Here is a 25,715-nt window from a genome sequence, read left to right on the forward strand (position 1 = left end):
AAGAGGGGAGATTTAGGTTAGATGTCAGGGGGAAATTCTTCACTCAGAGGGCAGTGAAGCACTGGCACAGCTGCCCAGAGAAGCTGTGGCCCCATACCTGGAGGTGCCAGGTTGGATGGGGCCCTGGGCAGCTGAGCTGATGAGTGGGAGCCCTGCCCATGGCATGGGTTCCTTATGATCCATTCTACTCAAACCAGTCCATGGTTCTGCGGTGCTGTGACTGCTGACCAGGTGCCCTCCTCTGTGTTGTTTTCACTGCAATGTGTTGGTGGAAGGCTGCAGCTTGTTGGCTTACAAAAGATTTTGACTGGGGAAGATACATCCATTTAAATCTCCCCCTACCATTACCTCAGGTTTAAGAATACGAGGAAACTGTGCAGACTGGTTTTTCCTGGGACCTGACTACTGCAGTTGTGTCTCCCTTTCCCTGTGCCAAGCACTGCAAGGAACAGATCCAAGCACATCTGACAGAAACTCCTCTGTTGAATGCAAGAAATCAGACAAAGGAAAGCCAGGCGTCTTTGCACTGTGTTTGCTTTGTTCGTACAGCAGTAAACACAGGTTACAATATAGAAGACAATGATGTTCCACAGGCTTGTTCTTTCAGCACGGTTTCCTTTTCTCAATTCCTGAATTGCAAAGTGGACAGCGTGTTTGTGCAGAAATAATGTCCTCTTTCAGTCTGATATATAACTGCAACAACGTTACGCTTGTTCAGGGGAAAACCTTTTAGGTCCTCAAACACAATAAAGACCTCAGAAAAGAGACATGGCATGTGCATGTTTTTATAAGCATACAGACAATAAAAGTAAAGAAGGGAAAAAAAAAAAGCAAAAGAAACTGGCTGAAGACATTCTCTGGAACTGGATTTGACATCACTTCCAGCTGTTGTGACTGCATCAGAACTTGGTTGCTGCCTTTCTGAAAGTTCTTGATTCATAGGATTAAAAGGCTGCTGTCATGATAGGAGCTTAAATAAAAGCACAAACCCCTTTAATTGCTGGACAAAACCAGGAGAGTGTGACTTTTACATCTGGCACAGCATCATGCAGTCTGTTAGTATTTAGACCAAATTATAGTGCTTTAAGAAATACTTAAAAATATCTAGTAGCAATAACTATATATATATAGTTATAAACCTTTTTGCTCTTAGAAAGGTTTATCCATCTTAGCATGCTTTGCTGACCAACCCCGTGAACGCAGTGATGTGGAAACTTTTTCCAGCCAAACGAGGGTATCAGCGACAAATCAAACCCTCGTGCCCCCGTCAGCAAAAGAGAAATGCAGACTGAACAGTACTCTACCAAATCCAGGTGAGTGTTTTTGAAAATCCAGGAATTCCTTTTTTCATTTTATCTCAGAAAGAAACACTGCCATTGGAAAGGTCATTTTCTGCAAGTGGGGAAATGCAACCTACAGCTGTAGGATGCAGCCTTCCATATTTTATCGTGTGTGCCCAACAGTAACAAATGGAGTAAGAATAGGAATATTCTCATAAATCTTAATACACATCTCAGAGGCAAAGGACATAGGTACACACAGCACATATATAACTCAGCGGAGGAACAGAGATGAGTAAATAAATAGTATTTTAAAATGCACATTTACCGTTGTCAAAGACAACTATTTTTCATATTGCAACAACGAAGTACCACATTATGAACATTTCATTCAGACAAACTTTGACTCAAACAGAGATGTGTGCACATTTTTGCATTCAAATTAAAACACACACTTAACTGCTAAGCAACACTAAACAACAGAACTGATTCTCTTCTGGAGAGATAGGAAGGAACACATCACAAACGATCTCTGGGTGGCATTTTCCATTGTTTCATAATTGCATCTCGTTCTCTTCCATCTTCCTACACGCTGATGAAGTGCCAATTTTTTCACTGCAGTAAATATCACATAAATTGTACCAATCACTTGTATGACCCAGGGAAGTTAAAACGTGCCATGTTCAAAACTGTAGGTGGATGTCCACGTCAAAAGGCCTTTTTGTGCATTACTTTGCATGACCAACATTAGCAGGCTGGCTGTTCGAGAAGAAGGAATCTATAATGAAGTCCCCTAAGTCAAATAGCTCATGCAGACAGCCAATATTATTTAAGACTAGATATTTAATCAGAGCTATTTAATGCTTTCTTTATGGTTGAGTGATATTCTGAGCTCAGTAAAAAAAAAAAAAAAACAAAAAAAAAATGTAAAAAAGAAGAGAAGGGTGGCTACAAATTTTGTTTGAGACAGAAATAGATTCTCTAATCCCTGATCATTGATTTCTCCCGATACAAGGAATGAAGATAGCAAATCCAAATTCTCCATTCCATTTCCCTGGAATTTTTCACCTCATTTAAATATATCTTACCCACATTAAAGGACAATATAAAGGACCAGGAGAAACAGAAGTGTGTCAGACTCTTTCTTCTGCTTGAACTGAGCTAAGGGGATGTAGGCCAAGAGACACACAGCAGGAAAAGGGAGCTTGCTGCTCTCATTTCAGTCCTTCAAAAAACCTGCCTGCGGGTTTTCCACCTACAAGTGCCATGAAAGGACTAAACTATGTGGCAGGTAGACCTCTAGACATAGGCTGTGTCTACACTAGCAAAGTAGACCAACAGGAGCAGAAATATACAAAGACTGCTTCAAAAGTAATGCCTCCTATTTTATGATGTTAGCCCATGACATCAGAGGCAGATGGTGGTGGTATGGCAGTAGAAGATGAACCTTCCTGTCAATATTCCATCATATATTGCTGTGTAACAAATGGCAGCGAAGGGGCAGTCTGACAAAATGGCATCTGACGTGGAAGTACAGGTGTGTCACTGAATTCCTCCACAAAGAAAAAAAAGGCATCCATCGACACTTGCTGAACATTTTTGGAGACCAAACAGTGGATGTGTGCACAGGAGAGTGGTGTGTTTCAGCAATGGCAAAAGCAGAGTGAAAGACAAACCATGTACCAGATGACCACGTGGATTTTTACTAGCACAGCATGCAGGTTCTTGTTCATTGCTGGCAAAAATGTTTAGCTGACGGTGGTGACTACGTTGAAGAGTTGTGTTTTGTAGCTGAGAATTTGCTCTATCAAATAATAATGCTGTTTTGTTCTTTATTGTAGTTTCCATGGATATATATAGGAGGAATTACTTTTGGAGTGACTTTCATGGATCAAAATACTTGATTGAGGAATAACATCTTTAGCATACACATTTCAGGGTTTTTCTTTCGACTTAGGACAAACTCCAGCGTGATTCCTTGGACTGAATATTAATTTATGATGGAGCTCATCTCCCAGATTCACTGCATCCAGTAGCAACCCAGTTCTCAAGTCCTGAATCATGGTAAAAGTGTGGGTGACAGGACAAGCAGATTCAAAAGCACTTGCTGAAATGCACCAACCACTAACAACATATGCTTACTTCCCAAGTGAAGACTGCTGCAAGCCTTAATAGAAAGTTATTGTATGGAAGAGTCATGCCTATAATTAGACTTTCTTGAAAATGGGTTTATATTAAAATTTCCATTCGTCTGGGCTTAAATTAAGTGTCTACCAGGAATTCTACAGCACCTAGGATGACAATGTTAACAGCACATCAGAAAGAGAAGGGAATGCACACCCAGTCCAGCTTCCTATTGTAGACAGCTGAACTCTCTTTCCATTTTTAGCTTAAGCTGTGAGCGAGCCCGCAGGACAGTGAAGGTGAGATCTCATCTCACAGCTGTTCTTAAAGTATTTTAGCCATGAGAATTTGATAATCAGCAGTTTATTCAAGCATAAATCTTTTATAAACTCTAGTTTTATAAAGCCAGATGAAACATTTGAATCTCAAAGACCAGAGTATCTTGTTATCTCAAAATCCAGTTTTGGATCCCTTACATTGAAAAGTATATATCTATACAATTTGTTAAATGAAAGGGGCATTAAGAAGGAAGAGCTACAGATGCAGGGCTTTCGGACAACACTAAGAACAACAAAAGACATCACTAAAAACAACAAAAGAATGGCAGTGTATTATATCCTTCTGCACCTCCGCAAGGAAGCTGCCTTAGCTACTGGTGGGACAACCTTTTCAGTATTCAAGCTATTAGCGACTGCATCCTTTCTTGCAATACAATTTTTATGTTAATATTTCTTATCTAAAGCACATTGAGAAGACTTTCAAGGTAAAAGAAAGCTAACCAGTCAAGATAAGTTATTTTACTTTATGTAGGACACAAAAGAGCATCCTAATTCTGAATATATTAGTTTCCCTAATGATGAAATGGATCTACAGCAGATTAATACCATAATGTATAAAACCGCTATCTTGATTCTCATTTTGAGACATTTTTTGTTAGAGCTATCAAACACAGCATAACGGTTTGCTTAAGTCCATCTCTAGTTCCAATTTCTTTTTGTAAATGGAAAGCAGTTGGCAAAAAAGAGCCTTTCAAGCCATGTAAGGTTTTAGTTTTATTTTTATTTGTGGCACTAACAGACATCAATATTTTACAATATATAATATACAGTCATATTAAATGCAGATGGCTAAATATTCTCTCGCTTTCAACATTACACAGCTATACATTTTAAATTTCAGCCTCAAAAAAAAAAAAAAATCTACCAGCACTCTGATCTGTGATTATAAAAGTGTAAATGTACAAACTTCCTCTTCCTCAGTTTCATTACAATACAGGAAATACGAAAAAGCATTTTTGATCTCTCCTTTATAAGTTAATAATTTCAATTCAATGAAAGATTGTCAAAATATGTACAACAGCAACTACCAAAGTAGTTAACATTTGAGAAAGATGCTGCTTATAAATATTCATGAGACAACATACAACAACCATACAATCTGGAAGCAAATGGCGAAATTACCCACAACTTGACCAAGAGACAAAGTCCTGGTTTCTAATACAAACCAGCTTGACTTCCTTTTGCAGTGCAGGAATGAATTCTAAATCCTGAACCTCGATGGAGCACTCTGAAGTCTTATTTATAATGCTCACAGTCTGTTGCAAATAGAGATTCTTTAAGGTGTCTCAGTTCTTAAAGTGCCGTGAACATTACTAGGGCTCGGTATATCTATACATGCAAGTATTTGATACGTCATATCCCATAAGTAACTTTTCAATAGACACAGTCTCACATTCACTCTTGATTGACTGCTTTCTCAGAGCTCCACCAAAGATATAACATTCACTTAATCTTAAGAAGACAACAATGACTCCACGTATGACAGTTGACGTTCCTCATAATGTACCACAACCTTTTCCTTGTGATTATTTTCTACAGATCTTTATTCTCCTTTTCCCCCTGATCATTTACTGCCCTTTCTAAATCAAATAAGAAGTAAATGGTTTGAAACAGTTACATATTCTTAAGAACTTGAAATGAATATTACTTTTCAGATAGCTAGCAAAGTCTTTTCATTTTGCCCATAAACACAATTAAGTATGAACGCAGGACCGCACAGTGTTTATATTCTTATTAACCTGCCAACAAGAGTAGTTTATTGGCAACCTTAAATATTCAGAGGCAAAACACAATTCCTTGGCACAGAAGCTTTACAGCAGAGCAACATATTTTTCCTTTAGAACCATTATGCAGGAACACAAAGAAAATTAACTACAACTTATTTTGGCGTGTAGACAAAAGAATAAACTAAATGTCTTGATGTTTTTTGCCCTTCAGAACTTGAATGATGATTATAGGTGCTTATGGGGTTAGATTTTCCAATTACTTGTTCTTTGTATGTGATTCAAACGAGAAGAGGGACCTATAACAAAGAAAAGCACACGATCATTCAAGATATTTTTAAACCTTCATCGTTAACCAAACATTCTCCTATGGGGCTGTTTTCAAACCTACTTTCTTCTTCAGCTCCTTAAGACATAAAGCTTATCTGTTCTTCTTTCTAGCTTTATCAATTTGTCTAAGGAAATTTATACCCTTCCTTAAAACCGCACACCTCATATATACGTACACATCGTAGTTGCAGTAACATTATTACATGAAAGTTGACAACATATTTTTCTATAAACTTCCTTCATTTTGTGGATGAACAGAGATCTGGCTGTGAGTACGCAGTATCTGACAGTCAAAAGCTGTGCAGTATCGGATAGCTGTCACTGGTCATATAAATCAACTGATGAGTACTTGGCTTCCTGATTGAATGACAGAAACTTTTATAGGCTTTGATGCAGGAAAATCCTTAAACAAATGCTTATCTTCCTTCCTAGTCCTCAGGTCATCGACGCATTTGCTTAATTTTAATGCCAGTGTACTCTTCCAAAATCAAAGTTACTTGGCTTTGATTCTATCAGAGAAATATACATTAAGGGGATCGCAGAAGCTAAACAGGAATAATGTATTTGATTAAGTTTCAATCCTCCACTTTTGGCCTTAGTGTCCACGGCAGAAGCTTTATTCATAGGGAAAAAAAATAGGCCATGGTACAAATTCTCATAAAGATGAATAGCTCAAATAAAATTTAATCTTTGAATTCAAATGAAGTAGCAGCATGCAAATGTCTGTCTCTCACTATGCATGGGAATGAGAATCACTTTCTGTGCTCATTTGACTACCTGTATATCAAGCTTGGCCAACCTTTTAGTGGGGCCTCCCACTCCATTTCCAGCATAGCAGTGCCAACATCAACCATGGCTTTGAGTCTGTAATTTCTGTCATTGCACCCACAGACACAGATTATTATTATAAGAGGAAAATAATCCAGTGCCAGACACAGAGGTATAGAACTAGGCCACACTTCCTAGAAGACACTAAATGGGCCATAATTCAGATCGATGTATTACTCATCGGCAACCAACTTCAAATTATCCCAGCATACACCACAGATCTACTGTAATGGGTGCAGTAATTACCTTACCTGGCTCCTTCGATTGCCAACAGAGTGATATACTGCACGTATCAAGAGTTCATGTGACTAAATGCCAGTGCCAATAGAATGACTGCTTGCAGATACTGCGATTGAGCCAAATTTGTATTATTAATATAAGATTGCTTAAAATTGCATGGCTCTTATTGTTACTGGAAAATGTGAAGTCTGTAGAATACCTCTTGCATGTCCTATTAAAAGGTGGTTTACAGAAATAATTTTTCCACAAGCAAAGCCTTTTCCACATTGTGAAGGCACATTCTCCTGCAGTATTTCTTCCAAATCCCTCAACTCTGAGTACATGGTATAATGTAGCATGAGCAACTTTTGTAACTTCTCCTTGTTGGGTAAAATTTTTCATCCTGCATGGGGTTGTGCTGCAACTATACCTACAGCTAGACATCTAACAGGTTATTTGCATGTGTAGTTGTGTTTTTTTCCACAGATAATCACAGTAAATCCCAAGGCAGGTTACACAGACAAAAGTATACATGTAATGTCATAAGGAATTGCAGAAATCTACCCAGATTATGTTGCATTTTCTAAGACAGAAATAAAAAGTGTAAAAACTAATCAGAAGGATTTTAATTGTATGAAACTATGAGAAACGTTCCTTTGTATGATTAAGGAAAACACTAGTTCATATTTAACAACAGAAACTCAGATGGCATAGCTCTATGATCTGACTAATAGAATTAGCCAAAATTTGGTCTCAGATCAGTTGTTTATTTCCCAGATCAACTGATCATCCTTTGTACAGGAGCCAGACTGCATGGCTAGAAAGCAGGCTCCTTGCTAGTGAGACCCCTTTACTTATGAAGTCAACTAACAGCCAAAAGCACCACGTCAGCCATCCTGGTTTCTGTCTTTGCTTCATGCCATCTCCATGATTTGCTATTGCACTTTGGGTGTGCTAAGCAAGTAACATTTTGGCTATTTTGGAAATTGAAGAAAAAGGTTACTTCCTGCATCTTGTAAGGTCTTTTCCAGCTTGGTAATTTCATCACCTTTCAATAGCACAGAATGAAGGTGAAGATGTTTGGGTAGGATATGAAATCTATCCCCCTTTTTGGCATCTCTCTGAACTGCACTGCATTGGGATGAACCATTTTCCTGCGGAGGCCCAACTGGGTTTGGCATCCACAAGAATTTTCCTTTGGGACTCTGTGGACAGCAACAGTGTGCAATAAAACAGAATCCATTTCTCCAAAACAAAGTATGATTTATTAGCCAAAGCAGGCAAAGTACTCCAAGAAATCAATTAAGGAATGGACAGGGAACCTATGCACATACTGTCTTATCCACACTTGGCATTTTCCTCAAGTACCTATTTTTGCTCTGGTTTGTTTTGGGTGACCCAATTACAGCCGATGTGGCGCAGACTCTGTCTTTGAGCAAGGCAAGGTCAGCCTACAGCAATTTCTCTCCTCCCTTCCTGCACAGTGGATCTTTTAACCTTAAAGTTCATGACTTTAGCAAACAGCTGTGTAATCAAGGGTGGAGTGGAGGAGTTGCCTTTTCACAGATATTAATAGAGCTCAAATTTTTGTTGGGATGCTCCTTATCTATGCAATTGGTTGCTTTTTATGTTTAGTTCCTCTGACAGCTCTGTTTGATCTACTTCCACTGCAAATAACTCCTTATAAATAAGGCCAAAATGAGTCATATATAACTAAGCAACACAGGTCTTTGCCTCAGTTCCCCCACAATATTAGCTAAATGAATGACCTCACCATCAGAAGGCCATGTTCTATAAAATTTCAAGAAGACATTGAAGGAGAAACAGACGTAATTACAGAATGGAATGACCAAGTCTGCTGCCTAGCTGCTGAAACCAAAACCTTCTAGAAAGCAAAGCCAAAAATGGCCCTGTACTCATAGCTCCAAATTATGGCATCAGAGATAATGGACACGTAAGGCTGAACACAGAAAAAAGCTTCCTCAGTCCTGGTGCAAAACTACCTGCCAGCCACCCTCTGTCAACAACTTAGTGCTCTTAGTGCTCCTTGGAGATATATTCTTCAGCTATGAAGGAAGAAAAGAAAACCCTGATATGCAGACACAGGCTTCTACCAATTCAACTTTTGCTATCACAAATTGCCTTACTGCAAGGAAAAGATCAGATTTCAGTTCTCACTTAACACTGCAAGCTAGGAGAGATTTTAATACACAGTGGATACAAGCTCTTTGAGAAATCTGAATTTTACTTTTATCACTGATCAAGGGCATGAAATTTCAGATGTCAAAGTGATACAATGCCTTTAGCATATACAGGACTTAGCTTGCATATCCAATACATGAAGGACAGCACAATAATAAGACCACCTTACTTTGTTTTGTACAAAATGCTCTCTCTTTTATTTTCATAAAAGATCTACCCAATAAGAGATGCACTCTTCTGTTACCTCAATGTCAAAACTACAAAAAAAATACTCTGTCTTGAAAACAGAAAAAGACAGGCACAGTATTTAGTAGAATACGTCAGTATATCTAGATCACTTTCATGGTCTGCAAAGGTCATCCAACTGTTTCAAAATAAATCCCCAGGGATATAACAAAGGCCTGTTTAAATGAGTAGCGGTATGGGTTCCCTCAGAGTCTTACGCAGTTGGATGAACCAGGAATTTGGAAGGATCCAGAAATCAAACAACAGCATGAAGTGTTCTTGAATGTCCTAATTTCCTTTTTTTTTTTTTCTGTAAGCTATTGAAGTATGGAATCAAAGGCCTGATCTAGAGTAGCAATTCTTCATAATTTGTCATCTTCTACTACTATGCATAATATCAATACATCTTTTCACATAGAAAATAACTGCACATTCAGACTTCTGTTTGCATGCTGATGTGAACTTCAATGAAAGTAAAATGAACGTATACTTATTTGGATGATTCTGTGGAATTTCTCATTCATCAGAAATAAGATTTCTTTAGATAGACTTCTTATTGTTAAAATTTGATCACATTTTCTGAATTATTTGAAGTGGACAAGTGAGCAAGGTTGAAGTATATTTACACACTTCTGGTTGTCATTAGCCAAATTATGTGCTGGGAAAACGGCATCTGTTTCAGTGCATTCCCTAAAGTCTGTGGATCAAAGTCCATTCTTTGATACTGCAGTATGATATTGAGATAACTCCACTGAGAACAACTGATCTACTTCTCCTCACTCAGAAATATACTATAACTCAAGATTAGGAAGAGCAAATTTTGGTCGAAGAGGTATATGAACTTATGTCAAAAAATTACACCAGAGCAACAGATAATTTAGCCATCTGGGAGTAGACTAACCCATGATGGACCACAGAACTGATACATACAGGCATCCAATTAATAAAGTTCAGATTGATACTAAAAGGAACCCACAGGTTTTACTGACAGATCCTATGGAAATCAAAACGTACACATAAATGACGTAAGGACAGAATATTTACCTCTACATTCGCGTTAGGGTCTCATATCTGATCTTTTTAAAATTCTCCTAGTCTGAAGGACATGCAGTATTATCTCATATTCACAACAACAGAAAAGAGCATGGAAATACTTTCTGAAGTGATATTCATGCTCTTTAAAAAGAATTGGCTGCTCATGTGGTTCATATGGTTGTGTATAAACACAGGCATGTTTTAGCATTAACAGTGCATTTTAATACCTGTTCAAAGGTTTGAAAAACACTCTCAGTCTTCAACTCAGAGAAAACACTGAATGCATAGCTCTTCTGATGGCGGAATGAAATGCGTGGCTAGAACAACTTATAAACAGCTTCCAAGACCAAGAAAGACCAAGTTTTTTCATCCACAAGGAAATATAAAAGTGCATTTACCTTTTTTAACTTTGCTGCTCCAGCACCAGAGCGAATGGCCTCCATCAGGGCTCGCCTTGCCTCTCCAGGGTCACCTGTAGTCGTGGCAGAGAATTTAAAAGTCGCTGTTGACAGCTGAGGGGGAGGCGGTGGCGGTGGCTGGGCAGGGGCAGGTGGAATACAGAGCTGTTCTTCTTGAGGGTCTTCTGCTTTTGGTAAAGACAGTTCTGCATTCCTAAAACTCTGGAGCTCTTCGGAGGCCAATGAGGAGATCTGTTCGTGATGCAGTTGAAAGGAGACAGTTAATACCAAGCATGACTAAACTGTAATTACTTGACATTTGATGCACTTTAATTTCAGTACCCTAATTTCACTTTGCTTGAATGACATAAAACACGTAGAGCTTTTGTTTGCTCATGAAGTTGAACATCTGTTACTACTCACTCACATCACTCAGCTGGGCTGATTACAAGCATCAAGGATTTGGCATTGACTCTGACTCAGAAACTCAATCTTTATTTACCACAAGCTCCAGCATCCTGTAACTCTTTTTGGCATTTAAGGTAACAGACAGAGAGTTGGACTTGGAATTCATTTGCTAAGAACCACAAGGGGTTTTGGAATCACGAAGATATATTAAGGCTGCTGCAGCCACCCAGGAATCTTGTTACTTTTCACATTCTGGCGTGCATAGAAATAATCTCAAATGACAGAGATGCTCTTCTGGATTTGAAGCTTTCAGACCTGGCTTCAGTGAAAAAATAATATTAAAGTTTCAACTCACAATGAGGAAAAAAAAAAAAAAAAGAAAAAAAAAAAGGTAGTACAAGAGAGTTATGTGAAAGCACTGAGGAAAAAAAAAATAAAAACTCAATAGATTACTCTTCCAAGTGTCTTTCTGTAGAATTTCTGAACCTAAAATTCCAGCACGAATTACTTATCTGGAAACTTGTTCTAGTTTAAATAATGTAGGCAAGGAGGCAATCTTTTAGACTAAGCAACTGCCTCAACAAATATTTTTTCCACTAACAACATTATTAATAATAATCACAATACGTTATTAGTAATTATAACAGTTTGGCAATTATTAGGAAATTCAGTACCATGTGCCAAACAGGAGGTTTTCAAGTAGATGCATTAACGTTCTGTTTCCATGAAATTGAGGCACAGCTCTTCTCTAGTAAAAAAGGACTCATCTCTCATCAAATAATCCAAACTCAGAAAGCCCCTATGTTCTGTTACTTCATACATACATATACACAAATATATGGTAATAATGTCATGTCAGTTAAGATAAGAACATTTGAGATGTCATAGAAGGGACAGCCCTTTAATCACAGTACATCTATACCCCGCCCTGTACACATACAAACATGGTACTTCATCTAGCACAGGTGACACTGTGAAAAAGAAGCACATGGTTTCTAGGCAACTTCCTTTAAAACGATGGCAAAATCTTCTCTGCAGGAAGAAAGTATCCTAAAAAGTCTCTGCGGCAATACAACACCATTTCACTGTCAAAGCCTCTTTCACATAGATCTGCATTTATTCCTAATGAACGCAGAGCGCACTCATGTGCACAAAGGTGACTGCAGCACCGCACGTTCTGCTCCCAAGTTAAAGGAGAGCTGCATCCTAACTGAAACAAGGGCAGTAAGATATTCAGAACTACTCTGAGGGAGGAAATAATTCCCAAACAGAGACAAGGGAGACTTTCTACCTAGTGCCAGCTCTCTGGATATGTACTAATGGTCTTAGTCATTGCATGAGGGAAATGGGACCCTCCCTGCCAAATACAAGTCCTTGGCTGGATTAGTAACTGAGTGAAATCTGAGCACAGAACAATGCAGGCTTTGGCTACTGGGGATAAGAGATGCTTTAATGATTAGGTAAATCTTTCAGATAGGAGGAAACATTCTGCTGTAGTAAAAGTGTTTGAAATTTTCCATCAATTACTTGCATACAACTTGCATGCATCAGTTAAGTTAACAGATAAACAGCATGCATGAAAAAGTCCTAGTGTTATGAGGTAACTGGAACTAGATGTATATAGAAGGTAATGCAAATATATTAACTGCATTCCCCTAACATACAAAAAACAACACCTAAAATGTGAAAGCGATAAACGTTTGATATTTCCTGTGTACATTCCCAATAATCCATTTGGATTATTTCTCCACTTCTTTCTCAGTTGAAAGCACGCCAGTTGAGGTAGTGCTAAGTTCTATAGCAGAGGGTGGAATGTGACCCTCTCTGCTATCTGTCTAAGTCAGACCTGGTCTTGCATCATAAAACTTTCCCCCTATACTCTTCTCTTTCCAACACAACTCGTAGTTTGCATTTTCTCTAGGTTTATTTGAAACATTCAATAGGAACAGACCACACTTAGAAGATCATTTATCATGTTGATTTCTTACTTTTTTCAGCTTGGAAGTGCCACTGTGACCTCTAATTGCTGCTAGTAGGGCTGACCGCTCATTCTCTGGCTCGCTGTATGAGGGTTTCTTGTGATTGCCATTTAGCGCGCTGTCTGAAACCTAGATTATGAAAAGAATACTGTTATTAGACATTTACATAGAGATATTTTGGAAATGTTATTAGAAATACTTTTAGCTCTTGCACTGGAATGCAAGCTATGGGGACTACTCAGCCTGTCTGCTTACGTGCCTGCTTTTATAACCTGAGCTCACACCGAATGTAAGGATACATGTAGGTCCCAGTTACCAACGCCACACACAGAGATGCAGCCTCATATCCCTTGAGCATAAAATCAGTGGCTAACTGGTATTGTCTACTAACAACAACTGGGGTCTTCTTTCTTCTGCAGGTGTTTACAAGTTTTCTGCATGCTGTGTGTTCCTTTTTTACATAACACACTGAAATGCAGGCGAGGCTCCCTGGCTAACCTCAATTACCTCTCCTTCATGTTGTTTCTCTCTCCCTTTGCCTCTTTTAGCTAGGGCAGCAGGAATGGTGTTGTGTAACATACAAGACGTGCAGAATAACCACTGGCGTGGTCTGCACTTTGCCACTATAAATTTTTCAAGTGCCATGTGTGCTGCAGCTTCCTTGCAGATGTACCAGTTATAAAACCTCTGGTGTCTGCCTACAGGTTTCTGCAACCTGAACAGGCTAAATAAAATCTCCACTTTACCTTTCTGAGTTTTTCTTTTCCCCCTCCTGTTTGAATAGCTTCCATTAGGGCACTGTGCAGCGATGTATCTTTTGGAATTGGTTTTTGGACAACAGGTTTGAACTTCTTCTTTGGTCCGAAGATATTAGTCTGCACGTTAACATCCAATTCACCGACAGCATTAGCAGCCGAATCATCAGGTCTGTCATTCTGTTCTGATTCTGCCTTTGCTGTCACACCATTGAACTCGGGCGATGCTTTCAGGGAACTAACTTGCATGCTGTCAGCAGGAGGCCATTTAGTAATGCGCAAAGATGAGCTGAAAGAAGGTGAGGCTCCTTGGAGCTCAGGTGACTTGAGAGAGGAGGCTGAATTACTACGGGGCAAAGTCTCACATTTCTGGTCAAACAAAAGATGCATCTTTTTCTCTGCTGTACCTTGTTTGCTGTTTAAACTGTGATCATCTTCTGCTTTGTTGTTATCCTTTGAAGAGGATTTACTAAGTGGGACACTGGCATTCTTTTTATAGAAACTAGCAGGAGTTGCTTGACTCGGTGCCCTGATGTTCACTACTTTGTTTTCCGTGCCAGAATTATCACCAGGTGCGAATCTGTGGGATGCTTTTTGACTACAAGTAAAAATACTTGAATTTTTTTCTCTTGTTTCTGCTGATTCTGTTTCCACAGGGCTGTACTTGGCCACAATAATACACCTTTTGGGGGAAACATCAGCTTCAGTTTTAACCTCTCCTGTCCCATGCTTATTTTCATCTTTCTCATGAAAATCTGTAGAATCAGACTTAAAGGTAGGTAGGTTGATGTGTTTTGCAATGGCAGAGGCCACATACTGACTAGAAGTTCTCCTGTGAGGCTTTAGAAATGGAAGCTCTGGCTTGTCCTTATTAATGGCTGGGACCACTAATGGTTTTACCTGAGACTGTGTAACTGGAAGAGGTGGTTTGGTCTTCTCATTCTCAGACTGTTTTTCACCTACCTGGGAAATAACAGTTTGTGGTGGTACAGGTTTTGAAGCTGCAGGACAGACGGGTTTGCATTCTTGCTTTGTAACAAAGGATTTAGAGTTTGTGGTAACTGCTGGCTTTTTAGCAAGATGCTCAGCAGAGTCATCACCTTGTTTTTCCACAGAACTTGACCTCCAGAATGCCTTCACTTTCCCAAGAGGAATCTCCTCACTTTCACCAGCAGAGGAACCTGGTATGTTCTTACTGACAACAGGCTTTGGGTTGATAAGGTTGCCTAGTTCATCGATCTTAATAGCACCAGTTGAGATCGAAAGTCCTCTATCAAAATTTTTTACTTCAGGTTTGGGAGGGACAACTTTGAAGGTCGTCAAACCCATTTTGGGTTCATAATTTGCTTCCAATTTCTGGGCACGATGACACCACGGAGGTGTTGATGGAACTTCTTCTACTTCAATTTTTTTTGCAGGTGGCCGTTTGATTTCTAGTTCTGACTTACTTTTTTTCAGAGGTCTCTCCCTCTTACTATATTCATTAAATGGATTTACTTTCTCTTTTGCTGTATTGATTTCAGTTGCAGTCTTGGAGTGAGATGAAGTCAGCTTTGATTTACACTCCTCAGACTTCATAACATGTCTAGGCGGAGCTTCTACTTTTACATTCTTTTCACTTCTTTTTTCAAAGGAGGATGTGAGAGATTCAAACATATCCCTCCTCTGTTCCACGGGTAAGTGACTGAACTCATCATCAGATGGCTGCTGATGTATTAGGTACTTGGGTATACATACAGCTTCACCATCGGCATGTCCCTTATCAAAGGAACCTGCATTGTTGTTTCTATTTGTAAAGTTTCCCATATTAACAGAGTCAGCTGATAAATTCCCTGAACTCCTTGTCTCTTGGTTTCCAGCTGAATTATAGATGGTAACTTCTGGAGCATCATCTATGACTGTTACTGGAACAGAACCAGCAACATCATGGAGGACCTCAACTTTTCTTGTATGTGGGTTCAACACTTCACTCATGTGCTCAGAGTCAGAGTTACTTAAAACATCCATTGCTGTAAAACACATGTAGTATATTATATTCAGGCAATATTTAGGCAATATGACTTTAAATTACACAAACAGCTGACACAAACATACCCAGATCAGATATTTTAGTTCCCCTAAAACTAGCAGGAATACATTTATATTACAAAAAAGGAGAGATCTGAGTCCTTTTTATTGTCTGGTTGCTGATTAGGATCAGCCAAAATATTCCTGCAGTCCTTCTTCAGCCAGTGGGAAACATACAAATGCAGCTAAAAGCAGAATTTAATCTATTGTTCATACCTTATCTTTGACTAACTTCTCTCAGTGATAAACATTTCACCACATGACTCCAAAGGAGAAACATTTCTGAGAAACAGTGAGCTTCCTCCTTTTCCCGGAGGAGCGCAGCCATGGCCCGCGGCCCGAAGAAGCACCTGAAGCGCGTGGCGGCGCCGAAGCACTGGATGCTGGACAAGCTGACGGGCGTCTTCGCGCCCCGTCCCTCCACGGGCCCTCACAAGCTGAGGGAATGCCTCCCGCTGATCATCTTCCTGCGGAACAGGCTGAAGTACGCCCTGACCGGAGATGAGGTGAAGAAGATTTGTATGCAGAGGTTCATCAAGATTGATGGCAAAGTTCGCACCGACATCACCTACCCTGCGGGCTTCATGGATGTCATCAGCATCGAGAAGACAGGCGAACACTTCCGCTTGGTGTACGACACCAAGGGCCGCTTTGCTGTTCACCGCATCACAGCTGAAGAGGCCAAGTACAAGCTGTGCAAGGTGAGGAAGATCTTTGTGGGCACCAAAGGAATCCCTCACTTGGTCACCCACGATGCCCGCACCATCCGCTATCCGGATCCCCTCATCAAGGTGAACGATACGATCCAGATTGACCTGGAGACCGGCAAGATCACAGACTTCATCAAGTTTGACACAGGGAACCTGTGCATGGTGACTGGCGGTGCCAACTTGGGCCGGATTGGGGTGATCACCAACCGAGAGAGACACCCTGGCTCCTTTGATGTGGTTCATGTGAAGGATGCCAATGGCAACAGCTTTGCCACCAGGCTCTCCAATATCTTCGTTATTGGCAAGGGCAACAAGCCATGGATCTCCCTGCCCCGTGGAAAGGGCATCCGCCTGACCAATGCTGAAGAGAGAGATAAGAGACTGGCAGCCAAACAGAGCAGCGGGTAAACTGCAGCTTGGGCCAGCTGTGGTCCTGAAAGTATGTCCAATTTTTTTTTCCCCCTCTACTCTGCCCTGGTAAGGCCTCATCTGGAGTACTGTGTCCAGTTCTGGGCTCCCCAGTACAAAAAAGACAGGGATCTCTTGGAAAGAGTCCAGCGGAGGGCCACAAAGATGGTGAAGGGCCTGGAGCATCTCCCCTATGAAGAAAGGCTAAGTAAACTGGGTCTGTTTAGCCTTGAGAAAAGAAGACTGAGAGGGGACCTGATCCAGGTTTATAAATATCTGAGGTGTGGCGGCCATAGTGGTGAGGCCAGTCTCTTTTCAGTGGTACGTGGAGACAGGACGAGGGGAAACGGACATAAGCTGCAGCATAGGAAGTTTCGCACGAATGTGCGTAAGAACTTCTTCACGGTGAGGGTGACGGAGCACTGGAACAGGCTGCCCAGGGAGGTTGTGGAGTCTCCTTCTCTGGAGATATTCAAGTCTCGCCTGGACGCCTACCTGTGCGACCTGGTGTAGGGAACCTGCTTTGGCAGGGGGGTTGGTCTCGATGATCTCTAGAGGTCCCTTCCAACCCCTACAATTCTGTGATTCTGTGATTAACTTAAAATTATGTTTCCCAGACCTGGTTAGTAATAACAAACCAGCTGAAGGATTTCCTTGAGCAAGCAAACAAAGAAACAGTACTTGTACTTTTTTTTTCTCCATTCTTTCATTTTCCTTCATTACCAATGACTCCAGGAGCCTCACTGTGCAAGAAGTTTAACTCTCCTCTCAGATTTGCCAGTATAAATCAAGGGTTACAACACAGAAGGTAAGAAATGACAGTGTCAAAGAAATTAAACTGGAATTCAGTACACTGCCAAAGTTTTGAAATAAGGATGGAAATTTTTTAAAAAGAACTGAACATCATTTCATGATGAACTATTAATAATGAAATGTTTTTATTTACCGTAGGAAAAACAGAAGCACAATATTGCTTTGTGGTGAGATTTTATCTCTTCTTATTGTTTCTTTTCACATTTTTTAATATTTAACTTTAAAACACGTCTGCTAATGGAGAGGGGGAACTGAGTGCAAGAATATCCCCTCTTCTCCATTTCACTATGACAAAATAAGCAACAGAAGCATTGTTTATGAAAGACAACTGAACTCACTACTGATTTGGCTTCGCTGAAGTAAATACCAAATTTAGCTCACAAAATGTGTCCATAATCTGTTGTTCGTCTCTTTCTAGTAGCAGACATCAAAATACAATGACAATTTGATAAGCAGGTTGAAAAATATTTTGTGCTGGTATATAAAGAGTGGCTGCCCAGGAAGCAAGGGGAAAGCAGCCACTTTAGGTGGACCACATTCTGATTCAGACCTGTGAGTTGCTGCTAGTGATCTTAGTGAGAAATGAAGGTGTCTCAGTGTGCAGTTTATCTGTGTTTCTCCAGGCTGTGCCTGTCTTTTATACCTCAGAGGCTTTACAGTTCCCTACCTTCTAAATCTTCATCCAGGTCAGCCAAAGTCTGCTGGAGTTGTGCATCAATGAATATATCCTCATTCTCATGCTTAGCCGTAGCCATTTCTTCACTTTTACTGCTAAATAAAGAGAAAAAAATGTCAGGTCTCCTGCTTTCTTGCCTTGTGCTCCTGCTCAGAAATTTACCCTCATTTCAGCCCCTTTGGTTCCACTGAGGTTCTGAAATCCATTCCACAAAGTACAAAAAAAATGCAGCCTTGGACACACAAACCACACAGACACATTCAAATCTCAGAGGGATCTCAGCAAAGACTGAGTATACTCCATGTGCTGGTGATCAAAAGATTAGGATTAATAAACTCCATCACAAAGAAATGGTCTGGCTTCACTGTGAAGCATGCAGTTCAGCCGGACTGCAGAAAAGCAGCATATGTTGAGGCAAAGCTTTTGTATATCCATGTAATTTTAAAGCAGACCACTAGCCATCCCATGTACACGCTTTGCCAACAAATCTGCACTTTAATTAAATAAAAATTGCACGATGATGAAAAATAAATAGAGTGAAATAGCGTTAGACAATCACTCTGCATCTTGGGGGAAGGGAGGGGAGGAGTAAAGAGAAACTAATCCCTTGAGAGCTGTTTCTAATGAAAAGTGGCCTGATTTTGCCAAGAAATAACTCTATGCTTTTCGACAAACTTGTACAATGATCTAAAAACAAGTATAAAATCAGAATGAGTGCCAAGTGTTGTCTTGGCTTATTAAAAGAAAAAGACAAAACAAAGAAAAATCTTAACAAAAAAGAACCTGAAAAAAACTCCAACAACAAACACATAAAAACCTGTTACACAACAGACATTCTGTTTCCTAGGAAGAATCTTGACCAGCAGAGCTTTCCTATCTAAATCAGTGAAGCCAAGATTTCACGCTGGGCAGTTCATTTTTTCTGCTACCTGATCCTCACCTGAAGTCAAAACGTCATCTGTGACACTGCCTCTATGTTCTACCCTTGAGATTAGACTGTTGACAAAATAATTTTCCATCTAACCACACCTAAGCCACTTTGGTCAGGTGAAGCAACTTTGCCCTTTTCAAGATCAAGTCCTTAATATGACAGATAAAGTGACAGGTGACTTTTCTTTTTTTTTCTTTTTTCCTAGTTTACTGAGCATCACCTGAAAAAATGTACTTTTCTGCTCCCCTTTAAGATAATCTTTTGAATAAATATTTGGGGATGATTCTTGACACTGATTTAAATGATCTTTAACGTGTGCCTTCTATTTTTGCAATTGTACTATTTTTCTCTTGTTCCTCACAGGCCTAGCTGAAAGCACACTTTCAAGCATCTTCTTGTTTGTTTGTTTGTTTGTTTGTTTGTTTTTTGCATTCACTTCTCCTTTCCTTGTATCCTCTGTAGCATTCTTGGAATCTGATTCCTTTTCCTAAGCAGGGATGAATCCAAGTGGCAAAGCTACATATGATACCTAAATTGTTTCCCAAATTGGAATATACATATTTCTGAAGACAGAAATCTGCATTTATTATTTGAATACAGAGGAAGAGATACAGTGCAGGAAGCGTTCTCTCTGTGGAGTATCACTTCTCCCAGCATCTGCCATTGATCAGGGCTTTGCAAGCCCCGAGCATCTCCAGAAGCCAACATGAACTGATGAAGCTCAGGCTCATTCTTGTAATTCAGGATCAACGTGAACTGAGTTTTCTCCACGATGGATAAAGAGAAAGGTGGCACAATTCAGTCAAAGTCTCTAATGGGAGCAAATGGTTCTGTAAGACAGCAATCCTACTTGTAGCCTGCAGCGTTCGCACACACACATCAATGAGACCACTCATCTGACAAACTGACAAGATTTAAGCTTACTGCAGTATTTAAGCAGAAGCCTGGCAAAAAACCCTCTCAACCTAAAGGTGGCAAGAACTATGAACCACCCGAATGTTCTACTGTTTTTGCAGTAAAAAATTTTATAAAAATAATTTAAAAAATTACTTGCAACCCTGAGTGCACCATTTATTTGCAAATTAACGGAAAGCACTTTCACTGAGAAAAATGATCAAAGCTGTGCACCAGTGCACCAGCTAAACAATATATCTATGCAGTGTGGAAGGCAAACACTGTTTTCTTCTTTACAAAACTGGCCTTATGGGATAGTTTCCCACATCTGGAAGCAAGTTATTGACCTTCACTGAGACTTCATCTAAGCTATTAGAGAAAGTGAAGAAGGCGCTTTGAGCTATGGTTTGCGAAAAACCTTGGAAAATAAATGTGTAAATCCATATCCATCAGAGAATGCGGCCTTGTTCCACGGAGGCCACGCAAGTTCACCACCTTCTGCTACCTGATCTTTTCTGTCAACTGACTCCTTTTCGATACAGACAAAATCTGTATTACTGAGGTTGGTGGTATTGGGCTTTCTCCAGCAAATAATGAAAATAATTGGCTTGAGAATTTAATGGGCGACTCATGTAAGATAACATATTTGGGGCCTGGGATGGAGATTCTTGGATTCCAAACAGGCAGTACGGGTTCACTGCACTGATCAGCTCTTTTCTCATGACAACTGGGGAGAATCTTTCAAAGACTCTCTACAGAAAAATCACCTTCTCCTTCATGGGTGCAACAGTCAGCGGAGGTTTCTTTCATTATCCTCTGTGCACTTATGCAGTGACTACAGGTAATTTGCCTCTCAATTTCGACTTCAATCTCCTCATCTAGGCAACTGGGAAAATATTACCCAATTCAGAGAATTTTTCTGAAGGAAAGAGAACAATGCATTGAAAATGAAAGGATTCTCAGTTTTTACAGATGGAGCTGCAGAAAAAGCAGATCTTTCCTTGCGCATTTCCAAATTCCTAAAAGAGCTATTGTTCAATTCATCTCCAAACTCACCTAAAAAGCAAGCCAGAAGATGCATACTAATCACAGAGCTCTTCTTTAAATTCTTAGCATTGGGAATTTAAAATGTGATATGTGTTTTGAAGAGGTGAAAGTCTGGCAGTTTCCAGTAGCTCACATAGTCTATAAATATGCCTAAAAAGACTCTTTCACACAACAGTATTTGGGAAAAGAAAACAAGAGGGCCTCTAATATTTTTTCAAAGCCTTCTTCCCTTCTAACGCTGTACACTTTTCTTTTGTTGACAGCTCTATTTTGGTCAGAATCCAAGAAAAATACAGGACTTATTCCAGTACTATGTTTTACATTCTGGACAAACATTACCAGTGGCATTTTCTCACACATGCTTTTTTTGACTTAAGGAACACTTGATAACCTTTTTGCTGCCTTTCTGGTAACGTGAGGTGTTAAAAATGGGGAGTATTTAGCACAAGCTCGAAACGGCAAACATGTATGGTTCCTGGAAGCCTCCTCACTTATTACTTATGTAGATTAGCTGAGATTTGTGCAGGAGTGCAGAACCGAGCAGAGAGACTACTAAACTACCGCCTTTAGTGCTCCACTGAGCTCAGGCTACAATACATAATTACTCCTCGGCAGTCACTCGCACAGTTGGAGACAAAATGAAACTTACTGCAGCATTTTGTCGAATTAGTGGCATGAGAGACAGACATTTATGAGAAAGTTTACATTCTAAGAAAGAAAAAAATCTCTGATAAATCTTGCTTGAAAGGCATTAAAAAGAAAAACCAAACAGTTAAAATACAACAGATTTGCAAAGACAGAAGCTGCCATTTTGTTCTACATTTTAGTTCTATTGGGGCTTTGCAAATAGTACAACAGACCAAGGCTTCTCTGGGTGCCTCTCAGGAATTCCCTATGGAATCACAGGTAGATCACAGCTTCCAACATAACTGAGAAAACACAAAGCAGAGCTATTTAAACTATGGGGAAAAGATACAATTGTCCATTTGGGACACTCGGTACCATCTGAAATAATGCAGGGCATTCAAGACATCTGTATGGGGATGACAGACACAACATGAACTGATGGAGACTTGTGACCTGCTGGAGAAGCAACAAGCAAGAGAAATGGCAGCAGACATTCCTCAAGTTCACTGAATGCTTTCTGAGAGCCTCACCTATTTTGTGCTACCTTGATTAAATAAAAAATCTTGAAACCATAGTTCCTCTAAATCACCAGCTGGGGAGGGCAGACAGAACCACTGTAAGTAACAGTCAAATTCAGAAAGGCTCACAGTGCAGTAGCACACAGGAGGAAGGAGTGGCTTCCCTGAGACCACGTTCAATGGACATGAGGGCATTCAGCTCCTCATATGCATCTTCAGCAGCCAACAGGAGCTGACCAACGTGGAAGACTAGTATTATGGTGACTCTGCACTGGGCTTTGATGCATCTGAGCTACCTTCTCTGCTCTAAGTGTTTTCTCAGTCTGCTAATAGGAATTTAATTTAACCTTGCTGCATATATCCAAATTCTTCCTCTTCAAAACAGATTGAAAATATTCTCCTTTTACATAAATGCAGGGGACATAAATGCTTCCACCTAGGATCTATCATAGCTGGTGTTACAGAAAAGGCTGATGTTGAATGACTTTAAGTTGTAGAAAGCATGGTTGAAAGTGCATCGTTTTTTAATATGACTTGCTATTCAAGCAGGCATGTGACATAAAGTAATTTCAAAGTGCTTATTCACTTGCTTTTGTGATTGATGAAGCAAAGTACTCTTCAAAAGTGGAGGAAACTATTTTCCAGAGTAGTCAAGAGTTTACAAAATCTTAGGGACCATTTTTCCATTTTCTGTATTTCTTAAGCTAGATGATTTTTTTCTCTATTTCCTTTCAAGGAAAGAAGAGGAATATATACAAGTAATAAGGAATAAGTATAAGGAATGGACTTTCTAATAATTGAAGCTACGACCAGACCAATGAAATCCTTTCTTAACACTACCTCCTGTGAACATGAGCATGAAGTTTCAAAGTTCTAGCTTCGTATGACCAAAGAAAATGGTCATACTGCTAAAATGCTAACAGTAGACTGTTAATGTACTGGAAAATACATCCCACTTAGAACTGACTAGATAAAAAAGTCCTCAGTTGTCTTTCATGCAAGATTTCTGAAAGAGGTAGGAACTAAGGAAAGGAATAAACACACTCGTTCATATTCTGTTGGATGCCATATAACCTTGCTTTTTACATTCTTCAACAGCCAGTTAAAAGAAGGCTGCACATACTTTTTGAGAGCAAGGTGCAAAGTTTGTGTTCTACTTTTAGTTCTGTGGGACTGCAGTGGTCTTTAGGCAGCATTTATATCTGTGCTGAATAAAAATAATCAGAAATTAGATTAATCTGCTTTCCAATCCTAGAATAAAGAAGTCCAGTAGTGACCTCAGATTTAAAACCACCTGATTAAGATACGAACTTACAAATGCAGAGAAGGAGGAAAATAGTTTTTCTGCAGCAGTTATGTTTATGGATCTTTTGCAGTCCTCCTCCATGTCTATCGGTCAGAAATAGAAAGCAAATGAAAAAATTTATGCTTATTTATAGCATTTTGTGTTTTTGAGTCCCTTAATGCTAGAAATCTCTAAGCCTGTTACACACCATGATGATTTAAGCTTCCAGAGCCCCAGACATATGTCTCATACGTTTCAGGGTCCTCCCATAGGCTGCAGAGGCAGCAGCTTGCAGTTGCTATACAGCTGGAAGCATGCCCCCACTCCCCCTCCTTGCACCAGCCTCTGGCAACAGCTTCTCAGTAGGAAAGCCCACAGGCAGGCAGGATCGCCAGAAATAGTCATGGTAGTGAACGAGCTTGACTTAAATCTTAATACAGCAAACATCACTTGGGCACAGTAGCGCTGCAGGTTAACTGATGGCACAGTGAGGTTGAATAACTTCTCTTGGTTTACACACAAAAAAATAAGAGAGCAAAGAGCAGAGCCCTTCACTGCATCTTTAGCAACCCAAGCTGCTTCCTAATATCCAATGCATTACACAGCTCTCAAGTATACAGCAATTTTTCCAGCCAACGAGTATAGCAGAAAGACTAATCTGGACTCCTGCTCTACAATGATTGTGAGTATCTATTACTTAACCATAATATCATTAGTACCTTCCCTCCATGAACATCTGCCAGAAAAAAAGTGTATGAGAATATCCAAATTGAAAGAGTTTTCTGGAACAAGAGGAAAGAGAAAGCCAGAGATAAGGAAGGAAATTAGCAAGAGTATGTAAGGAGCAGAGGCTTGCAAATCTGTCAGACATCTGGGGCTTAATTAAGTAATTTTTCACCCACGAAGTTCTCTCTGTCACATTAACCCTTTCTCTTCCTTCCTATCAGCAGTACATTTCTTCTTCCAAAAAAGTAAAACACGTCTACCCAGATAAAACCTATCTTACAGAGGAATGACAGAATAAAGCTTTCCAATATTTCTCTAAGATTGCTACAAGTGACAAGTAACTACACAGAGTATATTTGTACACACTATATATATTATAAATACAGTATGTATATATATATTTATATGTATATATAATATATACATAGTGCTATTTTCATTAGAGTTTTCCCCTCCCTTCCGACTGCTTTCTGCCACTCACAATTATACTTTCTCTTCCTCTGACCTGCTTCATCATTAAATTCTCTCCAGCTACCAAGTTCTTTTTCCCCCGTCCTTCCCAAGTGGAACACAAAACCTTGTAACATTTGAATTTGAATGGGCTGAAAATTAAGCAGAACAAGTTCACCCACCCCTATCCTTTCAAGCATTTGTTTTAATCTAACTCATCAAAACCTAAAGAATTTTGTAGCAAACAGCTGAGTATTTCTCAGGTTGGTAACAAAGAGAACAGTTTTCCCTCTCCTCCCCACAGATCAGCTACCACAACCAGAGCCAAAGGTAAAAATTCTGCCGAGAGAAAGGGAGGAAACGGGATTCTCCCTGTCCAGATCCACAGCATGAGCTGATCTCCGCAGGGTTCCCCACCCCCACCCTACTCTCTCAATTAGCTGTACGTGAAAAAATAATCCTCCTTCATGGCTACTGACACAGGAGGAACTCAAGGGAGGGGAAAATCTCTTTTAGGCCTTTGGAGAATATTTCGTCTTATTGTCCCTGACAAGTCACCATTTATGATGATGCATTTATTCAGCTTTAAAACCAGCAAGTTCCCTTTAGATTTTCATACATTTTAAAAAATCCCACAAAAAGTTTTCTAAACTTTAACAAAATACATCGTATTTTAAAGTATTTTTACTGTTCTGAGTGGTAGGACAACCCTCTCCAA

The 25,715-nt window shown here is 39.7% G+C and overlaps 2 protein-coding genes across 8 annotated transcripts in view; one reads left to right on the forward strand and one right to left on the reverse strand.

Annotated features, from left to right (window-relative positions):
- Window positions 1–4,443: 4,443 nt before the first annotated feature.
- The window catches only part of COBL (cordon-bleu WH2 repeat protein), a 160,343-nt gene continuing 139,071 nt past the window's right edge, over window positions 4,444–25,715 (reverse strand). For 6 of the 7 annotated variants that reach the window (XM_085220501.1, XM_085220504.1, XM_085220507.1 and 3 more), the window contains 5 exons: window positions 18,511–18,614; window positions 13,837–15,854; window positions 13,100–13,219; window positions 10,704–10,955; window positions 4,444–5,765 (listed from right to left, as the gene is read on the reverse strand). In XM_085220501.1, the coding sequence (XP_085076627.1) occupies window positions 5,748–5,765; window positions 10,704–10,955; window positions 13,100–13,219; window positions 13,837–15,854; window positions 18,511–18,614 (2,512 nt within the window). In that variant the 3' untranslated portion in view covers window positions 4,444–5,747. The remainder of the gene's footprint in view (window positions 5,766–10,703; window positions 10,956–13,099; window positions 13,220–13,836; window positions 15,855–18,510; window positions 18,615–25,715) is intronic. The other variant, XM_085220502.1, reaches the window with a different exon arrangement.
- On the forward strand, window positions 16,189–17,080 carry LOC100542991 (small ribosomal subunit protein eS4). The gene has a single exon (XM_003204851.4). It carries the CDS (start codon window positions 16,239–16,241, stop codon window positions 17,028–17,030), a length of 792 nt encoding a protein of 263 aa, XP_003204899.1. The 5' UTR covers window positions 16,189–16,238; the 3' UTR covers window positions 17,031–17,080.

The sequence above is a fragment of the Meleagris gallopavo genome, chromosome 3 (assembly GCF_905368555.1).
Source record: "Meleagris gallopavo chromosome 3, MGAL_WU_HG_1.1, whole genome shotgun sequence".
Lineage (NCBI taxonomy): Eukaryota > Metazoa > Chordata > Aves > Galliformes > Phasianidae > Meleagris > Meleagris gallopavo.